Here is a 23,193-nt window from a genome sequence, read left to right on the forward strand (position 1 = left end):
GATGTAATTATTGAGAAACCGTTGTTACCGGGTGTAGTCCAGCGATCCTTCAAGAGAATAATTGTAAAGAAGATATAATGTAGGAGAAATGCTGTCTATTCTTTATTCATCTGTGTTTTACAATGAGAGATTCTGCCTCGTATATATAGTGCCAAAACCCCTAAGAGATATAATCGAATATTTCAATAGATTGAGACGGGGCCACATTCAGTTGTGAAACTTCAGGTTTCCTAACAATCCCCCTTGACATTTCTCGCGAAATACATATGTCTCATCAAAACTCCCCAAAAACCTAATAAGGAAAAATGGAAGAAATAATACATAGCTCGCTACATGATCACACGAATTGACTTGTTAAAAAATCTTAACATGAGAAACTTAAGGAAACTCATTTAAGGGAAAAAAGTACAATCCATCTAAAATGTTTAATATAATCTTAATGATTAACTTTGGGTACTTAATCTTCTTGACTAAGATTTAATTCCCCGTATCGGTATTATGTGAAAATTCTCCCCCTGAAATGTGCAACTCTCTAATCCTCATCATCCCAATGCCACAAACACATCTTTCAAAACTAGAGGCAGGGAGATACTTAGTGAATAAATCTGCAAGATTTTCACATGATTTGGTATGTATTACCTTCATTTCATTCATTTTATGCAATTCAACAGCATAAAAGAACTTGGGGTTTATATGCTTCGTTAAGTTGCTTTTCACATATCCCGATTGCACTTGTGCAACACATGCAACATTATCTTCATGAATAATGGTGGGAGTGTTAGTAGTGTTCAAACCACATGACTGCTGGATATAATTTATCACTCTTCTAATCCATACGCATTCCTGTGCGGCTTCATATAGAACTATTATTTCTGAGTGGTTTGTCGAAATAGATACAAGTCTTTGCTTTGACGATTTACAGAAAATTGCAGTTCCACCACATAGGAAAACATAGCTAGTCGGTGATTTCACTGTATACGGATCTGACAGATACCCAGCTACTGCGTATTCAACCAGACTTAGGTCATGATTCTTTCTGTAAAACATACTCAGATCTTTGCTACCTTACAAGTAACACATAATTTCCTTCACGCCCTTCCAATGCTATTTAGTGGGCTTTGCACTATATTAGGAATTTCGGTCCCAATACTCCCCCCCCTCTTCTCTAGATCTATAGGGATATTGATCCACTTACAATGATCTACCAACAATGTGGGTTTTAGCGGGAAATGAATTTTCAAAACCAAACCGCTCTAACACCTTTTGAGTGTAATTTGACTGATGTACTAAAATTCCATCTGTCACATGCTCTAGCTACAGGCCCAAGCAAAATTTGATTTTATCCAAATATTTCATTTCAAATTTATACTTCAAGTACATGCTTGCTTCTTCTATTTCTTCTTCTGTACCGATGATATTCAGATCATGTTTATATGCAAAAATCTATTCTGGGACTTGACCGTTTCAAGCATATAGCGAATTCTTCAATTGTACGCTATAAAGATGTATATTTTTTCTATTCTGATTTGGCAATGGTTTCTTTCATATACCATCATATAAATGTCTGAATCAAGGCTCCCATAAAGATATGCGGTCACAACATTCATCAATTTCATTTTCAATTTTCAACTCCAGGTTGACTGCTATTGGGATTAAATATCTAAAGGTAATGTCACCCATCACAGGGGAATAAGTTTCTTCATAATCAGTATGGTCGCTGAGTGAAATCTTGTGCCACTAGTCGTTCTTTGTACCTCACAATTTCATTCATTTCATTTCTCTTACGAACAAAAACCCACTTGTATCTTACTGGTTTGATGTGGGGAGGTGTGCGGCATACTGATCCAAAAATCTCTCTTTTGTTCAGGGACAACAGTTCAGCTGTTATTGCCTTCTGCTAGCCTTCCAATTTGACCTCATTCTACACAGTGAGCAATGCAGGCTCAGGGTCAAGATATATAACTATGCAAATTTTATTTGCGAAGCATATATCAACTATTATGGTTGCTCTGTTCCAGGATTTCCTTGAATTTACATAGTTCATTACTATTTGGAAAAATTAGGTGGATACCATAGTTCATTACTATTTCATAATGGATTGCACTTTCAGGTGCTTCTTCATCTTGCTCTTCGTAATTTCTTTCAGGTGCACTTCTAGGTGCTTCTTCATTATTTCTTACTATTGAAGCAATGCCCTTTAGTTTACCAGCGTTAATTTCTATTTCAGCGCGCGCATTTTCACTGGTTTCTTCCTGCGTGGGAAGATTCAGATCCAGTATGCCTACATCCTGAGGTTCCATACCATCGTCAGGTCTCAACTAGCTCCCCTTCTTTTTCCTTTAGGGTATTTTTATGATCGCTATGGTAAACTCTCATTTTCCACTTTTGCTAGACGTCTCCGGCTATTTAGGACTTGAGAAACCAAATTTCTTGTCATTTATTTATTTTCCAAAGCTCCTAGGACAAGATGAGGGGTACCTTCCTTTGGTACTTCCACCCTCTCTTGTGCATTACGTGCAGGCACATGCGACTTAGTCACGCTCTTTAAATCACAAAAATGATCGGGCAAATCATTTGCTAATTTCTGCAAAAAGATATTTTTCTTTACTTCATCATTTGCTTCACTAGTGCGAGGATCATGCGCCGCAATTCTTTCGGCCTGCTAAATAATTTCCCAACATTCTTCATCGAATGGTATATTTCCTCCCCCTAATGACGGAAAATTATTTTCATCAAATATGCAATCAACAAAGCAACCCGTATGCAAATTTCCAGTTGTTGGTTCTAAATATCGGATTATAGATGCAGTCTCATAACTGACATATATTCCAACTTTCCGCAAAGGTCCCACATGGGTTCGTTGTGGCGGTGGTATTATCACATAGACCATACATCCAAATTCGTGTAAATCGAAAATCTTCAAAATTACCTCTTGCACTAGTTGGATAGGTGAATGAATGTTATAGGAGAATGGTCTATAATTAATGAGAGCTGCTGCATGTAAGACTGCATGTCCCTAATATGTAGCAGCCAAATTACATTGCTGCAACAAAAGTCTAGCAATAAACTTTATTCTTTTAATCAGTGCTTTGGCTAGTCCATTCTGAGTGTGGACATGTGGTACATAATGTTCAACTTTAATTCTCATACCAAATCATCGAACACTTTATAAGTAAATTCTCCAGTGTTGTCCATTCTAATAGACTTCACTCGATAGTCAAGAAAATTATTATTCCCAATTTGTATGATTTGCGAGATCAATTTTGCAAAGACATGGTTGCGGGTAGATAATATATATACATGCGACCACTTTGAGGATGCGCTATTAATACCATAAAGTACCGAAATAGGTAAGAAATCAGCTGAATAAGACCACAAATACCCCCCCTTGTATTCTGTCCAGGAATACAAGGATTTCATCTTGTACCTTTAAGATAGACGGTCTTATAATTAATTTCCCGGTAGCACATGCAAGGCATATAAAATCTTCATGATTCGGAAAATTCTTCATATTTATATCATGACCTTATTTCTCATCATTGTAAGACCAAGGTGACCTAATCTATCATTCCATAGAGAGAATAATTTTGCACTATGAAACACAGTCTTCAAGTTAGTGAACACTTCAGGTGCCCTAATACGAGTGTAGTACAAGCCACTGCTCATGGAGGGAAGTTTTTCTAGTATTCACACTTCACTATCACGCTTAGTGATGTATAGGTTCTCCCTACCATCTTCTTCACCAGTTTTTATATGAAAACCGTTAGCGCGGATGTCTGTAAAACTTAAGAGATTCCTTGTAGATTCAGGGTACAACAATGCTTCTTCAATGTGCAAAGTAGTTCCTATAGGCAGTATGACTGTAGCTCTTCTAGAACCTACTATGCATTTATCACTACCAGTGACAATCATCACTTTTCCAGAGCTATTTCTGATAGACTGAAAGTATATCTTTTCTCTTAAGAGGGTGTTTGTGGTTCCACTATCCACAATACACACTTCCTCCATGCGGGCACCACACATATTCTATATCAAAAAAATATTATTTGCAGCTAAGCTTGCTCTTCTTGAGCTTTTATTCATTCAATCAATCCTTCTAAATTTAGCAACTAGATAAATGGCTAATTACTCTAATTCTAGATAGAGTCTGCGAAATATTCGGCCACTTCTTCTTCAGTCGCTTTCTTTTTTTGCTTCATCCTTCATGGCATATTCTATGAAAGTGGAGGAGGGAAAAGTAGGGGCCTCTGCATCACTCATTAGGATGTCTTTTATTGCCAGTGTGGGAGCATCATCAACTTTTATGTGAGATGCTTCCCATTCTATTGCGGCTAGTTTGTCCACTTTCATCCCCACTGCAGTGGTGAGGTGTGCTTCTGGCTGCTACTTCTTTTTCTTCCGGTATGCTTCCACAATATACTTTGGTGCTTTGTAGATTCGGGACCAATGATCCCAAACACCGCACTTACAGCATGTCTGATTCTGCTCACCATATGGCTCGGCTTCTTTCTTTATCTTACCATTATCATCACCAGACTTGACTTTATCTGTCACCACTTTCTTTCCTCCCTTCCCCCGCTTCTTATTGCGGTTCTTTCGTGCTTTGAAAGAGCTGTGATTGACTTCATGTGGAAAGTGGAGAGAGTCTTCTCAATTTTCTCCTCTTTTGTGATCTCTTTCCCACAGAGAAATGGTAGTGTGCAAACGCAGTGCAACTCGGAGTTGTACTCTCTGACATGCTTGAAGTCACAGGAACAGAGCCAAACTCATTCTTGCTCTGCGAGAGGCTTGATGGTGTACTTAAGGCGCTCAAAACGCTCCTGAAGTGCGTCTCATAGTGCCTTAGTGCTGATCATTGCCATGTACTCATCCTTCAAAGTAGGGGAGAGATGGTGCGGAAAAAATGAAGTGTCTGATCATTCTCATCCTCTATGGAAACCATTGCACTACTTGTTCCAAGGCAAATGGTAGCGCAGAGCTTTTCTCTCTAATTAAAATCTAGACATCTGACGCCCAAGTGAGATAGTTGCGGCCATCAGTACTCAGGTCATCGAACTCCTTGTTCGTGACGCCATCCATATTCATATTCAAATGATGCAAGTATTACTAATAGTAAAGTTGTATCGTGTTGTTAAATTAGATTGCTGCAATTTTTCTGATATTTTCTATGCTATTATATGAACATTACTGAATTTAAATGCATAACAAGCAATTTAAACAGTAACAATAACATAGAAATAAATGCTGCATAATTGCTAAAACAGATACAAAATTCAAATTCTAGAGGTACTTTTCTGCAAGAAAAAAGTATTCTCAGGGTTTTCTACAAAGTCCTAGGGTTTATACGCAAAATTCTAGGATTTGCGTAATTTTCAGAAACCACAAGGTCTAATTTGCAAAAACAGGGCCTCAGAATAATTTTCAGAACAACTAGGGGCCTAAACACAAAATTTTAGGAATTGCGCTGAAATACTTGAAAACCCGGGGGGCTAAATGCAAAAATTGGATTTTATTTTATTTTCCTTATTTTATCTGATTTTTACCCTCTATCGGGCCGACCTACTTACTGTTTGGGTTGGCCTGGCCACATCTTCTAAACGCAGGGTGGCTAGGATTACTAAACCCTAGCCGCCACTCGGTCCGGTGGCGACCAGCGCTCGACAGTGCGTCGCGAGGCGCGGCTTGCGATGACGCTCATGCGGGAGAGGCGCGCTGCAAGGCTGACGAGACGGCGACGGGTAGTGACTCTCGTGCGGGAGCGGCGCACCGCAGGGCCGGTGAGGAGACGACAGTGACGACTTCGAACGACCGTGGCGGTGCGCTGTGGTGCCGACAGCGGCCTCGAGCTGAGCGGCTGCTTCGGGCGGCGCGTACGGTGGGCGCAAGCACTCGTGCAGAGCGTGGTGGGCGGCCGGCTTCAAGCAACGGCAATTTGGCGACGCGTTGCTTCTAGCGGTCACGCGTGCGGGCTGCGCGGCGGAGCTACAAAGCCGCTGGCTTCATACCAGCGGTGTACTCCTGCTTCACCCCTCTTTTTTCTTTCTTTCGATCTTGTGTCGGTGGGGCCACCGTGTATGGGGATGGTTGTCGTCGGTGGCGGTGCAGCGACGTCGCTGGCTTCATGCCGACGATGTGCCGTGCACCTCCCCCTTCTTTTTCCCTTTTTCGATCTGTGTAGGGAGGGTGGTCACCGGTTTGCTGGCCAGCGGCGTGTTCCTTCGTTTTCCGATCTGTGCAGAGATGACGGCCGCCGGTGCCGACCGGCGGCGAGGTGGTGGCTACAGGCCCCACCGGCCGTGTTCGTTGCGATTGAGCGCTACTGTGCATACGATCATTACTGTTCATATGATCAGTTCTACATAGCGAGATGTTCATACAATACTCGCTACTATTCATGTGAATTTGCTACTGTTCATATAATTCAGATCTATTTTGACGCAAAATAAACAATAGCAGTGAGTATACGTACCGAATCGATCGTACCTTTCAATCCTTGCAAGCGATTCGTGCTGCGTAGGGAATATATGCTAGGCCATGACCTGCTCGCTCGATGCATTGCAGATCTGTTCCGCTAGCTTGGTCTTCGACAGAGCTTCATGCTAATAACGTATCGAGAAATCGCTATTACCGGGTGTATTCCAGCGATCCATCAAGAGAATAATTGCAAAGGAGACACAATATAGGGGAAATATTACCTATTCTTTATTCATCTATATTTTACAATAAGAGGTTCTGCCCTATATATATAGTGTCAAAAATCACTAAGAGATAAAATCAAATCTTTCAAGAGATCAAGATAGGCCCACATTCGATTACGAAACTTCAGATTTCCTAACAGTAACATCCACAAAATATTGAGATTTCCTTCATTTTTTTCTTCCTTCCTATGCTTTCAGGGTTTGTGCATTCAAATTTTCTTGCCTCCATCGCAAAGCGCGCCTACTTCTGGGGAAATTACCCATCGACAAATCCATCGGATATATTATTTATCTTGAAGATGATGTTAGGGTGTGATGATGAAGGCCACATGAGCGAGGAGTGTGCGAGAGGAAGAATTCACATAAGGTGTGCTTTAGTGTTATGGGAGGGGGAAGACGAGCGAGTGAGACAGCTAGATATATCCAGTAACAATGGAAAAAGATGAATGAGTTCCTATTATCTAGAATGATTATGTTCTATTCAAGTCATCTAACCAACTAAACATTATCTATATATTATAGTAAGGAAAACTAGTACGCAATTCCAGGATACTCTCAACTTAGTCCAGTTGATCCTGTTATAACTAAGATATATAAATTATAAAAAAACTGAAATATATACTACTTTATAAGATGTTTATACTATTTGCTAATATGTATATGCTTTTTATAAGTAAAATATATACTACTTTATGAGATATTTATACTATTTTCTAATATGTATGTATATTTTTATAAGTGAAATATATACTTCTTTCTGAACAACCGTTAGAAGAGAATATGTACACATAGGGATGAAAACGGTATGAAAACGATTGGAAAAAACATAAACCACTTTCGGTTTTACATTTTTTCTTGGAAACAATGTCGATAATAATAATACCGGAAACGAATACAATATTGATAATACGAGAAAACTAGAAACGGTGTTACCAGGACGGAAACATGCCGGTATCGATCGGAAATCGATAATTCAAACCCGAAAGCATTGAACCATAGCTTTGAGCCTGCCAATGCATCGCGTCATCGCTGGTCGCCAGCTGCTCCTCACCGAACCATAGTCTCTACAGTTTACAACAGTTTCCGTTGATACAAAGGCGCATGCCTTATGGTATTCAGAATCTCTACATTGTTGTCTGCCTTTACTGAATTACAAATTGTTGAGACTATAAACTATTATATATGAATTGAGTTGTGGCTATCTGATAGATCAGAGGACGAAGATTTGTAAATTTTCTCCTGTACCTAAAAAAGAGGCATGCCAGCCTGAAGTTTGTGGTTCACCGTGGGTGAATCAAGCTGGGTGTATTCTATTTCTACGGTGCTTAGCTGTAGGAATTGCAGGTCATTGGTTTGGATGGATAATTTGCTACTACTTCATTCTGATCTTGCTAGCCTTAATATTTCTCTCGATTTAGTCCCGCAGAATTGCTTCAGGCGATTCAACACTGGTAGTTGTGATTTCGAAATTAGGGACAAAGGAATCGTTAGAGAAGTGGGTTAGGCATATAATGGCAAAAAATTATCATGCTCTCCTATTTACCAGCAACACGTTTAGAAACACTGGAAAAAACCACAACTAAGTTCATAGTAAAAATTAAAACAATGGTTTAGTGCTCTATGAAAATTTCAAGCAAGGTTAGACCAATGTAATGCATCTCTTGGAGTTCTCCTTATGTTCGTATTTTTAGCAGTGGTTTGTGTTATGGACTTGTGGTGTTATCTTCATTGATAGGTTCTTGTCATAAAACTTTGGCTCTTCTAATTGGTTGAAAACCTTGAAAATGTTGTACGCATAATGATATACAACCGAGACAGTTGACAGGCCGTATTAGCTGTAAGACGCAGGACTCTTCAATTCACTTTTGTAACAGATGGTAGCAAATTTGGTCGTTGCATGCATACGGATAGCCTAGTTGTATATTTCTCCAACAAGGAGGTTAATGCCCAGCAATCTTGACATTGGCACAAGTCCTCACAGAGCAAGGTGTGAATGGAGTTAGTGGGTTATGCATAACATCGAGTAAATTAATTGCTTGGTAATTTCCATACATGTGTAAATCCCTGCCCTGAAGTTCAAATTGTCACAGCTGATTTAGTTAGACAGAAAATAATGGATAGAATACAGGTGGAATGACAGAATCATATCCTCTGCTGCACGCCCACAAGCTGGACAATGATGGTAGTGTGGCGGTGCTGAGGTGAATGATTAGGTCATAGGTGATGGTGGTAGTGTGGCAGCGCTGAGGTGAATATTAGGTCAGAGGTAGATAACACCAAAGATTGGGCCACCACTAGATGTTGATGTTGGCATTGCCGCATAGGTATTGCCGTCGTGGCCACTCCGGTGCATTCAGAATGAGTAACATTGACGGCTGGCTAGTGGTCACAAAGGTGAAACAGAATTCTACCTGTACGATTAATTGACTAATAATAAACTAGTGTAGCAGAAAATCTTGCTATTTGAACTACTACAAAGAAGACCCTAATCCTTTCATACGCATTCTATTCTGTCATCTTTCATAATACTTCTACACCACATGGAAATAGTAGTGTGAGCATTGCCCTTCTCTCTTCTTCTATAGTAGTGTGTGGCCGTGAGGGAGTTCATAGTGCATCCAAGCTCTAAAGTTTGTTTGTATTCTGGTTTATATGTGCAGCTTGCAGTATCAGCCTATGAATGTCGGCTATGTTCTCAGATTGGCCAACATATTGTATTGAATTATTTGGTTACTTAGAACTCTTCAAATGTATTATAGGAGATGTGACTAAAATTACCAAGCTGTAAACAGTCGCTACACCGTATTCAATATTAATCCATCACATCATATAAAGGATGCACATTTGATTAGTCCTGTTTCTTTTCAGGGTGTACCAGCTACTTGGTGAGTCTGGTACCTACTATGGCGTTAGATTTGGAAAGAAGATCCCGTGGGTCACAGAATTTCCCTTTGATTATATTAAGGATCCACAGTATGTTGGGAGTATGCTCAGTCTTGTCGCACTGCTGTGTTGGGTTCCCTTCCAGTACGTTCTGTTGTGGTGTCTTGTTTATGTTTTAATGATTTGGGTGGAAAACAAGGAAGATCCTGCCACTCGTTCAAAACCGCTCTCATGATTATTTAGTTGCTGCAGCTGATAGTAAGGTTTATCTTCCTTAGTAGTTTCTGAAGATGTCTCAGTGACAATGGCAATATGACATAAACTTGGTTTAATAAATCCTGGTTGTGAATATTTGCTGAAATGTAACGTGCAGTGATTTTTCACCATGTATCTGAGTATTGTGCTATCTTTTCTTCAGTAATTCTCCCAATAAAGAAATATGGTTTGATCCGATAGTAGGAAGTTGAATGCATATATGCAGTTAGTCAACTCCCCATTCGCATTTCAAGTTCCTTGGGAAGATCATAGGCATATCTGGAGTTCTGGATACGTGATCCTCTCGTTTCCTTGGGAAGATCATGTGCTTGATCGTGATGTCCAGTTTGTGGGGTTGCTGATGGGACGAGTTATTCACAGCGGTTCCTATCATTGCTCGGCCCTCGGCAATGCTGTCTGTGCAAAATGGAATTTCCTCCGAGCGCGGTGATCGCTGCGAGATATCAGGGCCGGTCGCGGCCCGGCGCGGGCAAGAAAAATGGACGCGACTGACGAGCGGCACCGCGCTAGCACAGGAAGCCAGGAGCCTAAGGAGGGGCCAGGAAAGAGGATCCCGCCCGGTAGCTGTCGATGTCCTCAGCCTCTCAGCAACGGCGCCGCCCCTGTCTAAGCTTACGGCGTGGCGCGTGGGCGTTCCGGCCACCATGCGGCAGGCAGGAGGGGCAGCGGAATCCCATCCGTGGCTGATGGTCCGATTCGTTTTTTTTTTCTTGGGAACAATTCCGGATTCCGATGCGCAATGTTAAGTCCGATCCTTGAAATTAGTGTTCCCTTCGGATTAGGACACCGAATCAGAAGCACGAGAGCATCAATTGGCGCTTCCACCCTACCCCGTAGCTGCGACTTCGTTTGCCCGCGTGCGTAACCATGGCGCGTCCCGCGGCCACGGACTCGAGTACACCTACGCGAGGAAGAACATCTGAAGCACGATGAGCGCCTCAAGCAATCCATGGGCCTCTGAAAGCCTCAGATGGAAGCCGCCATCGACGATCTGAAGCTGGAGGTCGGGGTCATGCGCAAGCACATCGATCGTGTTCTGTTGGAGCGTCCTTCGCCACCGGGAGGACTGCTCGGGACACCAGAGATTCCGGCCACAACTGAATTTCCCCTCATTTGATGGTTCCCATCCTAAACTGCGGATCGCCCGTAGTGAAGACTATTTTGATTTGTATGCGGCTGCTCGCTGGCTACAGTCAGTGGAGCACCATGCTCGTCTGGTGAATTGGGAGACATTTTGCGTCATGATCATGGAACTATTTGGTAGAGATCAACACGATTCACTCATTAGACAACTCTTCCACATCAAACAATCTGGTTCAGTTTCAGATTACATCGACCAGTTCACTGAATTAGTTGATCAATTGATAGCTTATGATTCAGTCACAGATCCACACTATTATACGATGCGTTTTGTTCATGGTCTGAAAGAAGATATCAAATCTATTGTTCTTTGTCAGCGTCCTCACGATCTCGATACTGCCTGCGTGCTTGCTTCCTTGAAAGAGGAGATGTTGGAATCTACAAAAGCACGGGGCTATCGCAAGCCTGAACAATTTCCAGCAAGGCAACCGTCGCGGGTACCATATCCTCTACCACCTCCTCCCTCTAGTGCACAAGGACATAGAACAACTCCTCTAGCTGAAGATAGAAGAAGTCTAGATGCTGCAAGAACTCTGTCAGTGGAGGAGAAAATGACAATCCTTCGTGCTTATCGTAAAGCCAAAGGGCTGTGTCATCGCTGTGGCGACAAATGGAACAAAGACCACCATTGTGCACCAATAGTACGACTACATGTACTCAAGAAATGTGGGATCTCCTTTCAGATGATGAGGACACATATTCTGATCAGCATCATGACATTACTACTGAAGCACAATGTTGTATGGCTTTGTCAGAAGCTGCCTCATAAGGTCAAGAAGCCCCTTGCACCATGAAGCTCCATGGGTATATTCAGAACTTTCCCCTTCTGATATTACTTGATTCTGGCAATTCCTATTCTTTCATTAGTGCATCTGTGGCATCTAAATTACATGGGGTAACTGATCTAGTGAAACCAATGAAAGTACATGTGGCCAATGGGGGAATCTTGCATTGTATTTCTGAATTACATCAGACAGACTGGTTCATACAAGGGTACCAATTCACATCTACCGTAAATATTTTACCATTACATAGTTATGATCTCATTTTGGGAATGGATTGGTTACAAATATTTTCACCCATAAAAGTGCATTGGAGTCACAAATGGATGTCAATTCCTTACAAGGGTTCCTCCATTACATTACATGGTACGTACTTTATCTGAGCTTCCTGTGTTCACTTTAATTGAATGCCTCCACATTGCTGAAGATCAATCTCAGTACCTTCTGCTATTCCTCCTTCAATTGAGCAAGTAGTGCAAGAATTTGCTACAGTCTTTGAGGCCCTACTGACCTACCTCCCAGAAGAGTGTGATCATCATATTCCACTTATTTCTGGAGCCAGACCTGTTAATGTGAGAGAATATAGATATGCACCTACTCTGAAGGATGAGATAGAAAAATAAGTTTCTGAGATGTTACAAACTGGGATTATACAACCTAGTATTAGTGCCTTTTCTTCTCCAGTTTTATTGGCGAAAAAGAAAGATGGGAATTGGCATTTTCGTGTGGATCATAGACACTTAAATGTTCTAATAATCAAAGGTAAATTTCCTGTACCAGTGATTGATAAACTAATGGATGAATTGACTGTTGCTAGTTGGTTTTCTAAACTTCATTTGCGAGCAGGTTATCATCAAATCAGGCTGGCACCCGGTGAGGAATACAAAACTGCCTTCCAAACACACTCTGGACATTTTGAATTCAGAGTGATGGTTTTTGATTTGATAGGAGCACCTAATACATTTCAGGGAGTTATGAATAAAACCTTGCAGCCTTTGTTAAGAAAGTGTGCTTTGGTATTTTTTGATGACATATTGGTCTATAGCAGCACATTGGAACATCATGTGGAGCACCTGAGGCAAGTTCTGCAACTACTAGCTCAAGATCAATGACAAGTTAAGTATTCTAAGTGCTCTTTTGCTCAGAGGCAAATATCTTACAAATATTTTGGTCCATTTCGGATTCTGGACAGAATTGGACAAGTGCTATACATCCCATTTTTCACATTTCACAGCTCAAGAAGGAGATCGGCAACCATCAGATACTGTCTCAATTGCCTGAAGATTCTGTCCAGTTTCAGGTTCCCGAAGCTATTCTTCAACGCCATCTACTTCGCCAAGGAGACAAAGCCACACTGCAAGTGTTGATCAATGGTCCCAGATGCCTAGGGAGATGTCTACTTGGGATGACATGGAATCTCTTCAGCAATCCTTTCCTCATGCACCTGCTTGGGGGCAAGCAGGTTCACAAGACTGGGGGTGTCAGTACCACTGTACTGCATCCGGCAAGCAGCAACAACAAGGAGAAACCAGAGCATAGGAGCTTGCGGGCTAGAAGGCCTAATGTGAAGTTAGCTGGGCCCGAGTGGCTTTGTAAGAGTGGAGTGGGCTCAGCCCGTGCGTGAGTGCGTGCTGTGGTTCAGCCCGTGCGTGTGGCGTGTTGCAGTAGAACGCTAGAGAGAGCGCGAGAGTAACCTGTTTGGCATACCTGAAATTTATTGACTGTGCTGAAAAGCTGATTTTTTTGAAAAGCTATTTATAGCTTCTGAGAAAAACTGTTAGCTTATGGTTTTAATTTTTAGGCTCTCAACACATAACTTTTCAAAAAAGTTACTCTTAACCAGCTTATCAACTTTTAGTTCATTTCATCAGAAATCATCTTATCAGCTTTTCAAAAGTCAGTATAAGCTCAGTCTATTTGACACAGTTTATGACTTTTGAGAAGTAGAAGCTGCTGATAAGCTGATTGAGAGTGACAAACAGGACCAGAAGAGAATAGGCTATAACATATAACGACTTCTCCTTCTTTCTCCTCACGTCAGGCGAACTGGTCGCCGATGAATAATCCAATCCAGCCTGCCTCCTCCTATTGCTATCTCCTTCCTTCTTCTACTACTTCTCTCTCTTTCTGTTAACACTACCTTGCCCAGGCATCGTGCTCCGCTTCAGCACCGTCGTCTACTGCACCTATGGCAAGGACCACCATCCGCTGGTCACCATCGACTTCGTCAACAACTAGCCATCACAATAGCAGCCACGGGCCCATAGAGCGACATCCCTGCCAAGCTGGTGGCCGCGACAGCGATGACTTCATCCTCTTGAGTCAGCTCCGACAGGGATATGGTCATTGTGGCCGGCCTGCCCCAAGAGTGCGCGCCAAATTGGAAAGCAAATGCTACATAGAATGATAGCCTTGATGACCCAAACACTGGTGCCAAAGTTCTGTCGAGGAGGATGAAGCTACCAAGGCCAAGGACATGGAGGTGCTCGAACTCGGTTGGAACGGGTAGAGGGCACCAGAACTATTGGACCGCATGATCTCCCTCTTGGTGTTGAGATCCTTCACAGAGAAGCCATGAGGATCAAATTCAATGGAACAACCATTATCAAGGGTAAATTGCCTCAAAGATGAGGTTCTTGACAATGTTAGGTGTATGAAGAATATTGCAAAGAAGAAGATATGTAGCAGGTGAATGTAAAAGGGCAGATCCAATTCCAAGAACGGGCAAAGAGGCCCCATTGCCAACAATGACACGGGAGGAAAGAGACGGCGGTGATATGTGAAGAAATTACCAGAGTCACCGACCATGTGTGAGATGGCCATTGTGTCCATGAACCAGTCCCCGGTAGACGGAGGCTGGCCAAGGGATTTGACCTGAAGGGCTTGTATCAGATTGTTGATGTCCCAAGAGGAAGCAGCAGGTGGAGCGTCGTAGATGGCTGATGTAGTGCAGGGTAGGCATGGCTAGTAACCGAGGAAGGAGGACGCGTGCCGAGGACACCTGGCCCATGGCGCCAGTCTAGGGTGCACGCCAAAGGTCGCCGACCGAAGCTCCCCACAGGTAGTTGTAGGAGTACTAAGGTGGCTGGGCCTGAGACGAAGCGTTGCGGCCATTAGAGGAAGATTGACAACCGCCGCCACCACGGCCACGGTCATGGTCAGAGTTGTTGGAGGAGCGCCCGCCGGAGTCATGCCGAGTGTTGTTAGAGTCTTTGGTGCCAGCTCTAGTGGACAGGAGTGCAGAGTTAGTGGAAGGCTTTGATGAACTAGCTTGGGAGATTTCCTCAAGGGTGAGGATGTACGTGGCCTGCAGGAAGGTGGGCACTCCCAGTCCGCCTCGAACAGGAACGACTTCTGCCACCGGTCTGCCTCGAACACCACCAACTCGTTCACGAGTTGGTGGTGATCATGGTGGAGGTGGGCACTCCGGAAGCCTTGTCGTCGACGACTACAAGGAGGAGGATGTGCCAGCCGGCGTGGTCATTGGAGAATGCACTATATGTTACGAGGTGTACCTGGTTGGCAGCACGACGTGCCAACGTCCGTGAAGCTGCCGTGCACGCACGCGTTCCACCGAAAGTCCCTGGATCACTGGGTGTCCGTGCGCCGGACGTGCCCCTACTTCCGCGGGCCAGTGCTGGACGAGCATGACTACGGTGCCCCAGGGCAAGAACTGAAGCCTGGACGTCTCGGGCTCTCAGCCTTCTTTGACTTGGAGCGAGGATTAGCTAAGACTGCTTTGAGGCATGCAGATTGCAGCTCTACTCTCCCAGGCCACAGCCATTCCATTCACACAATCGACACAAGAGATACCAACGCTTACAACGTTTGGATGGACGGTGAATCCAGAACACAAACTTTGGTGCACTGTATAGTATGGACATACAGAGATACTAGGTTAATGCTAGCGTGCCCCCCAATTGAAATATGCTTTAGTGCTCAATGGTAATGAGCAACAACATTCTCCTAAACTGTTCCCACATACTACATTGAAGGGAAAATTCAAGGCTTCGGTGACAAATCAGTGCTAATGTCCATTAGACTCAGTGCCCGCCTTCGTCAGCAGCACACATACAGAATCCCATACTCGAATCACTATCATCACATGCAAAACCTATGCACATGATGATTAACTGATGATGCGAGCACAAGAAAAAGAACGGCTGAATAAGGAAAAGTTTTAAGTTCTGGCACATGACGGGGTAAACCAAATACTGTTGATGGCAGTGGACACTTCTGCGGTAACTAGACATAAGGACATCTGCGTATTGCAGCGATTGTTCCCCAGGTTTAGCGACGGCGTCTCTTATCGTAATCATCTTCTTCATCAGAGTCACCTTTCTCACGGAATCTAGGATTCTTCTCCTGAAAATAAATCATGGAGTGCTTTGTAAATACCTCAGGTCCAAGAAGGCATAATAAGGGGGCACAACATTGGATGATAAGAAGGAACAGGTACTGATACCACTGGATCAGAGTCAGGTGCTCCCCTGGACCCCTCTGGTGCAGACCGATCATCATTCCGGTAGCGTTTCCGTTGGTAATCTGTAAGAGAATCATAACGTGTTAGATTGAAAAAAAAAATTAACGCACAAAAGAATTAAGTTTGAGCTGTGCTACCTCCTCTGTCATTCCTGTAAGAATCTCCATATCCTCTCTTCCTTTCACCTTTCTCATCTGCGCATTAAAACAAAAAATGGCGATATTATGTCAGGTTCAACAAACTAAAAAAACAAATATACAGTGAGTAAATCTACTTAAATTGCTACTAGCCAAGTAACGATCGGATTGATAGCAAAATATGCTGCAAAGGATTGAATAATCATACACATGCTCCTGACAGCAAGAAATCAAACACCCCAGCTTATGGAAGTATGCACAATCCCAAAACAGGTATTCGTACAACACTACAACATAGCTAGCAACAAAATTGAGACTGGACTATAAAGAATGCTCAGGTAAGGTAGAGTAACAGTATAGAAAAGCAGTAAAATTGTTTCCAGTGATTCCAGAAAACATTCCATGTTGAATCAACCAAAGTCGTACTGTACAATTGCAGGACCCTAAGAATGCAACTAGAGTAATGATAACCCAATATCTAGATGTCACAAAGAAACTGTACGTGCATGCAAGGTTGTGGATAATAGCACATTAGCACATAATGCTAATAACATCAAACTTACATGGAGGTGGTGCATTTGGTTGAAAAGCTCCACCGTAGTCAACTAATTCTCTTTGCGCTTCTAGTTCCTTCTGAACCATTTTACCATAACCACCTCTTCGTTTGAATCATTAAGGAAGCCTGGGAACTCTAGAGAGAAGTTGTAAAAACAAAGGGAACATGTAAACGCGTACCATTTTTAAATTTGCACCAGTAAGAAAACCAAACGGCATACAGATATTGTGGATTTTCTATGTTCTAATGTTCTATAGCACTAGTACTATAGACAACATCAGAACGCAGCAAACTGTTATTTGATAGTATCAAAGGATATCAGGATCATAATCCGTACGGTATTCATCTCTGACCTATGAAAGAAAGAAATAATATCAGCATAAAGCATGTAGAAGACCATATATACATATTTGTTACTCAAGTAGACTGAGATCAAGGTAATACTTGTCCACCACTCCGTCCACGGCCCCATTGCCTGCCTTCTTCAAAGCCCCAATCAAAATCAACACGGATTGGACGATCATCAAGCATTGTTCCACTAATATATTTGACTGCATCTTCAGCATCCTCCCTAGAGTAGTACCTGGAAAGAGAGGACGAAAAAAAGATACGCGTAAGCATGACGACGACAAGACAACAAAGTACATCACAGCTAGCTCAAACAGTCAAACCAGACAGATGCAGTATTCCCAACAGATCATTTGTACAGCACAGTTATGCAATACACGTGAACCAGAGAATTCCCTTTATATAACGATACAGTGTCAAAAGTCAAAACTGATAACTCGATGAATGAGTTGCTTCTAGAAACCCAACTCCTGGACAGCGAGTTTATCTAGAACAAGGTGTACTGAAGTACTGACACTGCTCCCAACAACAGAGTTTTCACCATTACATTGAATACACTGTGCTTAAGTTCTAGAAATTCTTCCATGATTTACATTCTATGATTATGGAAAAAGAAAGATGGAACCTTTGCAAGTTAGCCACGTACTCCAACCTTGACCAGTATAACAAGATTCAGTACATATAATGTCATATTCCTCACCATAACCCTTGCTCTCTAAGCATCAAGCATCAAACATAATTGCAACAATCCAATCAAATACTAACAGCAAAACCACAAAATACATTGGAACATAGTATGGCTACATATCATACTCACATGGCAGCACAGAACAACACCATGCCACAAGCACCAGAATACATAAAAAGAAAAATCCTGAATGGCCAAAAAAACACTAGCTTGACAGAACATATGTTCAAATCCCAGCTCCCATAACAATCAATAAATCAAACTACATTCTAACCGTACGGTGCGCAAGACAAAGCTGCGTCAAAATAACCAAACAGTGAAAAAGGCAAATAAGTAATAACTAAGATTTTGGAACCAAGGACACAATATTATAGTATTTACCCCTGCAGATCTGCACCTGAGCACCACCAAATCGATTGCAACATTCTACACCATATTCACACTGAGATAGCAGACTTCCCTGCCCCTGTTCTAGGACATCTCACACGTTCCTAACAGCACTAAAATTTCATGAGGCACTGTTGTATTGCAACTCATAGGTGGACCTCACACAATATCACATCACTAAAGAATCAAATTAATACACAAACAGAAATCTATCTAGACAGCGCCCAATTGCATCAAACTACACCCGGTCATAACAACGGGGGCAATTTTCCATTCTAATAACTGCGCAAAGGTCCTTCGGTCCGTAAATCGCATCAAGCTACAGCACCGAATCCAATTATCAAGCACAAGAACACACAGGAAATGAAACGCAAGATAATAAGGAAGGGGAGAGGAGCGCACAGAACGAAGCAGAAGCCGCAGGGGGTCTTGGAGTTCTTGTCGAGGCCCATGATGATCTTCTTGATCTCGCCGGCGCGGGAGAAGAGCTCGTACGCCTGTTCCTCCGTGGTGTAGAAGGACATGTTCCCGATGTACAACGTCGTCGACGCCAGCAGCGCCGCCTCGTACTCCTCCTGCGTCCCGGGGAACCGCCGGTCCCTGTACGCCGACAGCTTGTTCGGATCCTGGAAGCGGGAAGGCCGCCGCGAGCCGCGTGAGCATGGCGGGCGAGGGGAATTGGAAGCTTGGTTAGGGTTTCGAGGATCCGTACCTTGAAAAGGGACGCCATTGGGGGTGCGGCGGCCGCGCGTGCTAGGTCGAGCTCTGAGTTCAGGGTTTTGCCTCTAGTGAAGAAGAGCCGGGGATGGGGAATTTTTGATGTTTTTCTGATGTGCCGATTGCCCAAGGGGACGAAATACGGAGGAAAGAGATATTTTTGAATAATAGTATTTTAATAAAAAATTGCAAAAATATGTGCAAATCGGTCACATGTACTATTCGACAGTGTCGATCAGGAAAAATGGATTTTACGGTACTCTCCAATAAATTAGGAACTATTGGCACTTGATGTGCCGATAGACTTGCTAGCACTCTATGTGCTAACAGGTTCTACTTTACAGGTCAACATGGGTACTGATAAGTCCCACTATAGAGGTTAATAGGGATATCGTTAGGTTATATATGGCCACGTGTCGAGACTTGGAGTGCTGACATGCCTCCACACACAGCTAACAACCTCCACGGTGTTAAGTTGCCCACTTATCAACATTCAGAATACCAACTAGACCTCACTAGGGAAAAATTGTCCTTTTATGATGAAAACCCTCATAACGATAGCCATTCTCATCATATATTATATCGTATTATGACATTAAAAATACTGTCGTCGTAAAATTGAAAGCATCACAACTATATATGACAAAAGTATAGATATTGTCACAAAAGATGCACTGAAATCGTCATAAAATCTACTAACCTAGTGTTGATCCATGGGAGGATATTCTATGACGCTCTAAAATGTTTTTAGTGACGGCTCTGAAGATGTCATTGAATGTTTGGTCTATTATGACCAAATGTTCTATGTTACAGATTCTCTACATTGCTACTATTGCATCGACTGTATCCAACCGCACCACGGCCACACTGCTACCGTGCCAGCCGCGCACTAGTTGTGCCCTGGGCATGCTACAGCCGACCCAGCCACACCAGGGTCGCGCCCTAGCCTTATGCGAAAAAGAGAGCATGAGAGGGAAAATAAGAGCAGGAAGTTTAGAAAAAAGCGACCGGCTCCCTTAGAGCTATCTCTTACCTCTATGTTCCTCTCCCTTATCTCTTTGCCTCTGGACACTACCAGGCGGCTAAGTTGTGGTGTTGGCTGACAGCAAGGGGCGTGCCACTAGGCTGCATAAGTCCGGTGGTCGACTGTGCATATGTGTGCGCTGGAACAATAGGAGATGGGGATCTAGACAAGCTACTTGAGGGTGGCGCTGGAGCAGTAGGAGAAGGGGATTATCGGTGATATGGGAACCGGGGGTTCTCAAGTCCCGAGGCGAGGACAGCGTAGTGCCACATGGCGCCCTCCCTCGGGGACCACCTCCCCGAGGGCCTGAAGGAAGCTAGGTCCCAGAGGGGGTGCTCGGGGCCAAGAACAGTTGGTCCCCGAGTACCCAGAGTTCCCCGAGGATCCGAGAGAAGCCAGGTCCGGGAGGGGGTGGTCGGGGCCAAGAACAGTTGGTCCCCGAGTACCCAGAGTTCCCCGAGGACCCGAGAAGAGTCAGGTCTGGGAGGGGGTGCTCGGGGCCAAGAACAGTTGGTCCCTGAGTACCCAAAGTTCCCCGAGGATCCAAGAAGAGCTAGGTCCGGGAGTGGATGCTCGGGGCCAAGAGTAGTTGGTCCCTGAGTACCCAGAGTTCCCCGAGGACCCGAGAAGCCCCATGCCGGTGGACTGATCGGTGGGAGGCCCGATGCTGCATTTAAGGGGGAGCGTGGACGGTCACATCCAACCACTATCCCCCACGCCTGTCGTACTGAATACGTCAGTCTCTGCCACCGCCTGGTAGGAAGGCGTGGGAACAATTAATGCGGCGGGTCCCATCGCATGTCCCTTCGCGGGGCCCATGGAGATAGACGGCTTGAAGATATCTTCGATTGGCTTGAGGCTTATCGCCTATTGTCCTGTTGCATTAGACTGTGTCAAACCTACTCCGATCAGACGGGCATGAGAGAGTACTTAGAGGCTGGCCGGTGGGCGCCCCTGCACCTGCTAAAGCTGGGACGTGAAGGCCGATGTGACCGTCCAAGGGATGTATTTCAACCCTCTGTAACATCAATTGTAGACCCATGATGGTTGCTTTCCATTTATTGTTTACGGGAACTTGTACCCTCGTTCTGGGCACTCCCTGGAGGGCCTCCCCCCAGGTAGATAAAAGGGGGGAGCACTACGTAGAGGAGACACCGGACTAGAGACTTCAGACTTGGAACAACCAAGAGATAGCCCCCAAACAGAACAATAGAGCCCGAAGCTTGTAACACAGAGAAAGACAAGAGAGCTAGAAATCCAGATAAAGGCATTCGAAGAGCATTAATAACATACTAGACACACAGGAGTATGGTATTATGCCTCCGTGTGGCCTGAACCTGTCTAAATTCTTGGTGCATTTACTCCCACTAGCCGACGATTATTTCATCCCGCCTAAGTCCCATACATACGCATTAACCCCACGTACAAGGTAGATCCAGAATCAACCCCTCGGCCGAATCTCAAAGGGGATCCCTCAGGATCCCCGCTTGCGGTGTTCATCCACCGACAGGGATCTAGACGAGCGACATGGGGATGCTTGGGCTTCTGCACTCCAGGTTTGATTTTCTATCCTCAAATTTCGATCCCATTCTTCAAGCACGTAGTTGAATATCGAACTGATTTGATTTGGTCTGACTTGATTTGATGATGGGATTGGATCGAGGAAAAAAATTCAATGAAAATCGGCAAAAAAATCCGACATTTCGCTTCTATCGGTGGACCCCAGTAAAAAATCCTACCGCAAATTTTTTTTTTAGCCAAATTCAAAATCCCGCCGTTGACCGTCGTTGATCGGCCCAAAACACACACTGCGCGGGCCTCACACATGACCAAAACCCCATCCCCCCCCCCCCCCCAAAAAAAAATTCCATCATTCCCACCCTTTCTCATCCCCGTGATGGTGACGGCTCTCCTGTAGTCCTGCGCCTCTCTCCGCCTACCCGCCGACAGCGTCGACCCCCTCCTTCAGTAGCTCCCCCACCTCCATTCCTTTCTCCAGCATCTTCTCTCCATCATGTCGGCCCCCTCATGTGCAATGACGACAGGTGGTGTGGAAGACGGGGAGCATCCTCCAGGGAGAGGGGCTGCAAGGGAGAGAGAGAGGGGCAGAACCATAGCAAGGGCAAGGGGAAGGGCTAGCTGCCGGCCCGTCATCTAAGTAGTGCTGGTGGCGGCAGAGCACACCAAATACAATTGTGGTCACTAAATCAGGTGAGCATTTTTTTGCAATTTTCCTCTGTACTTGTTTTGCCTCGTTCATCGTTGTAATATGTGGACAAATTGTTGTTGGGCTGAGACATTGAACTATTGTCAATTTGCTCTATCCAAACCCGATATGACCCATTAACAGTCCTACATGGAGGGAGTCCGCTACTAGCTCTTGCCAACTCGTCCGAGAGGTCCTGCTGGCTGCTCAAGGAGGTGGAGCCAAGACTGGCCTCGGCTTTGGGGGCTCAGATGATTTCGCCTTCGCTTAATTATTTTCATATCTTTATCTTCCTTTTTTATGTCACATTGCAGAAGTTGATTAGGAGTGACGAAGCAGATGTTCATTGTTCGCCTTTACTAGTTAGTTTAGAATTGAGTCAAATGATAGATGCGGTTTTATAATTGAAAAATAATAATATTATAGCATGTTCCTATTTTGAGGGCTAAGTCCACATGTGAGAAGGTGTCTTCACTCATTTGGACGAACCGTTAGTTGCATGGAACTTTATTTTATTATATAAAATATGAGTTGGTTTTCGTGTCATTTTTTATCTTAATTTTCTCTCATCTAATAAAAATCCTTAAAATTCTAATAATTTGTTCACTTTTGCCATCTACTCTCGTTCTTCAGCCTCTATGTCTCGTTACCAGTTACGGATATGAAACTCATTTTATTAATAAAAAATAAAAATAGAAGAAAAATTAACAGATAATCTTCTCATCTTTTTTGAATCACATCTGAAATTAAACTACGGCATCAATCCTAACGTATTCGTTCGATGACACTCTCATAGTGCATTCACATCTTTGTACCTTGAATTTGTATTTGATGTTACCACGTCTAATATTTGTGTTTTTGTTGCAAC

General features: G+C 43.6%; 2 protein-coding genes across 2 annotated transcripts; one reads left to right on the top strand and one right to left on the bottom strand.

Annotated features, from left to right (window-relative positions):
• The first annotated feature begins 8,831 nt into the window (after positions 1 to 8,831).
• LOC133917989 (phosphatidyl-N-methylethanolamine N-methyltransferase-like) lies at positions 8,832 to 9,816 on the top strand. Its single transcript, XM_062361784.1, has 3 exons — positions 8,832 to 8,899; positions 9,359 to 9,412; positions 9,567 to 9,816. Exons 1-3 carry the CDS (start codon positions 8,832 to 8,834, stop codon positions 9,814 to 9,816), a joined length of 372 nt encoding a protein of 123 aa, XP_062217768.1.
• Positions 9,817 to 15,589: 5,773 nt separating this feature from the next.
• Positions 15,590 to 19,249, bottom strand: LOC133919279 (nuclear cap-binding protein subunit 2). Its single transcript, XM_062363633.1, has 8 exons — positions 19,091 to 19,249; positions 18,781 to 19,004; positions 17,400 to 17,538; positions 17,275 to 17,308; positions 16,963 to 17,061; positions 16,400 to 16,456; positions 16,245 to 16,324; positions 15,590 to 16,144 (listed from the first exon to the last, which is right to left on the bottom strand). Exons 1-8 carry the CDS (start codon positions 19,106 to 19,108, stop codon positions 16,070 to 16,072), a joined length of 726 nt encoding a protein of 241 aa, XP_062219617.1. The 5' UTR covers positions 19,109 to 19,249; the 3' UTR covers positions 15,590 to 16,069.
• Positions 19,250 to 23,193: the final 3,944 nt, after the last annotated feature.

Source organism: Phragmites australis, chromosome 5, assembly GCF_958298935.1.
Source record: "Phragmites australis chromosome 5, lpPhrAust1.1, whole genome shotgun sequence".
Classification (NCBI taxonomy): domain Eukaryota; kingdom Viridiplantae; phylum Streptophyta; class Magnoliopsida; order Poales; family Poaceae; genus Phragmites; species Phragmites australis.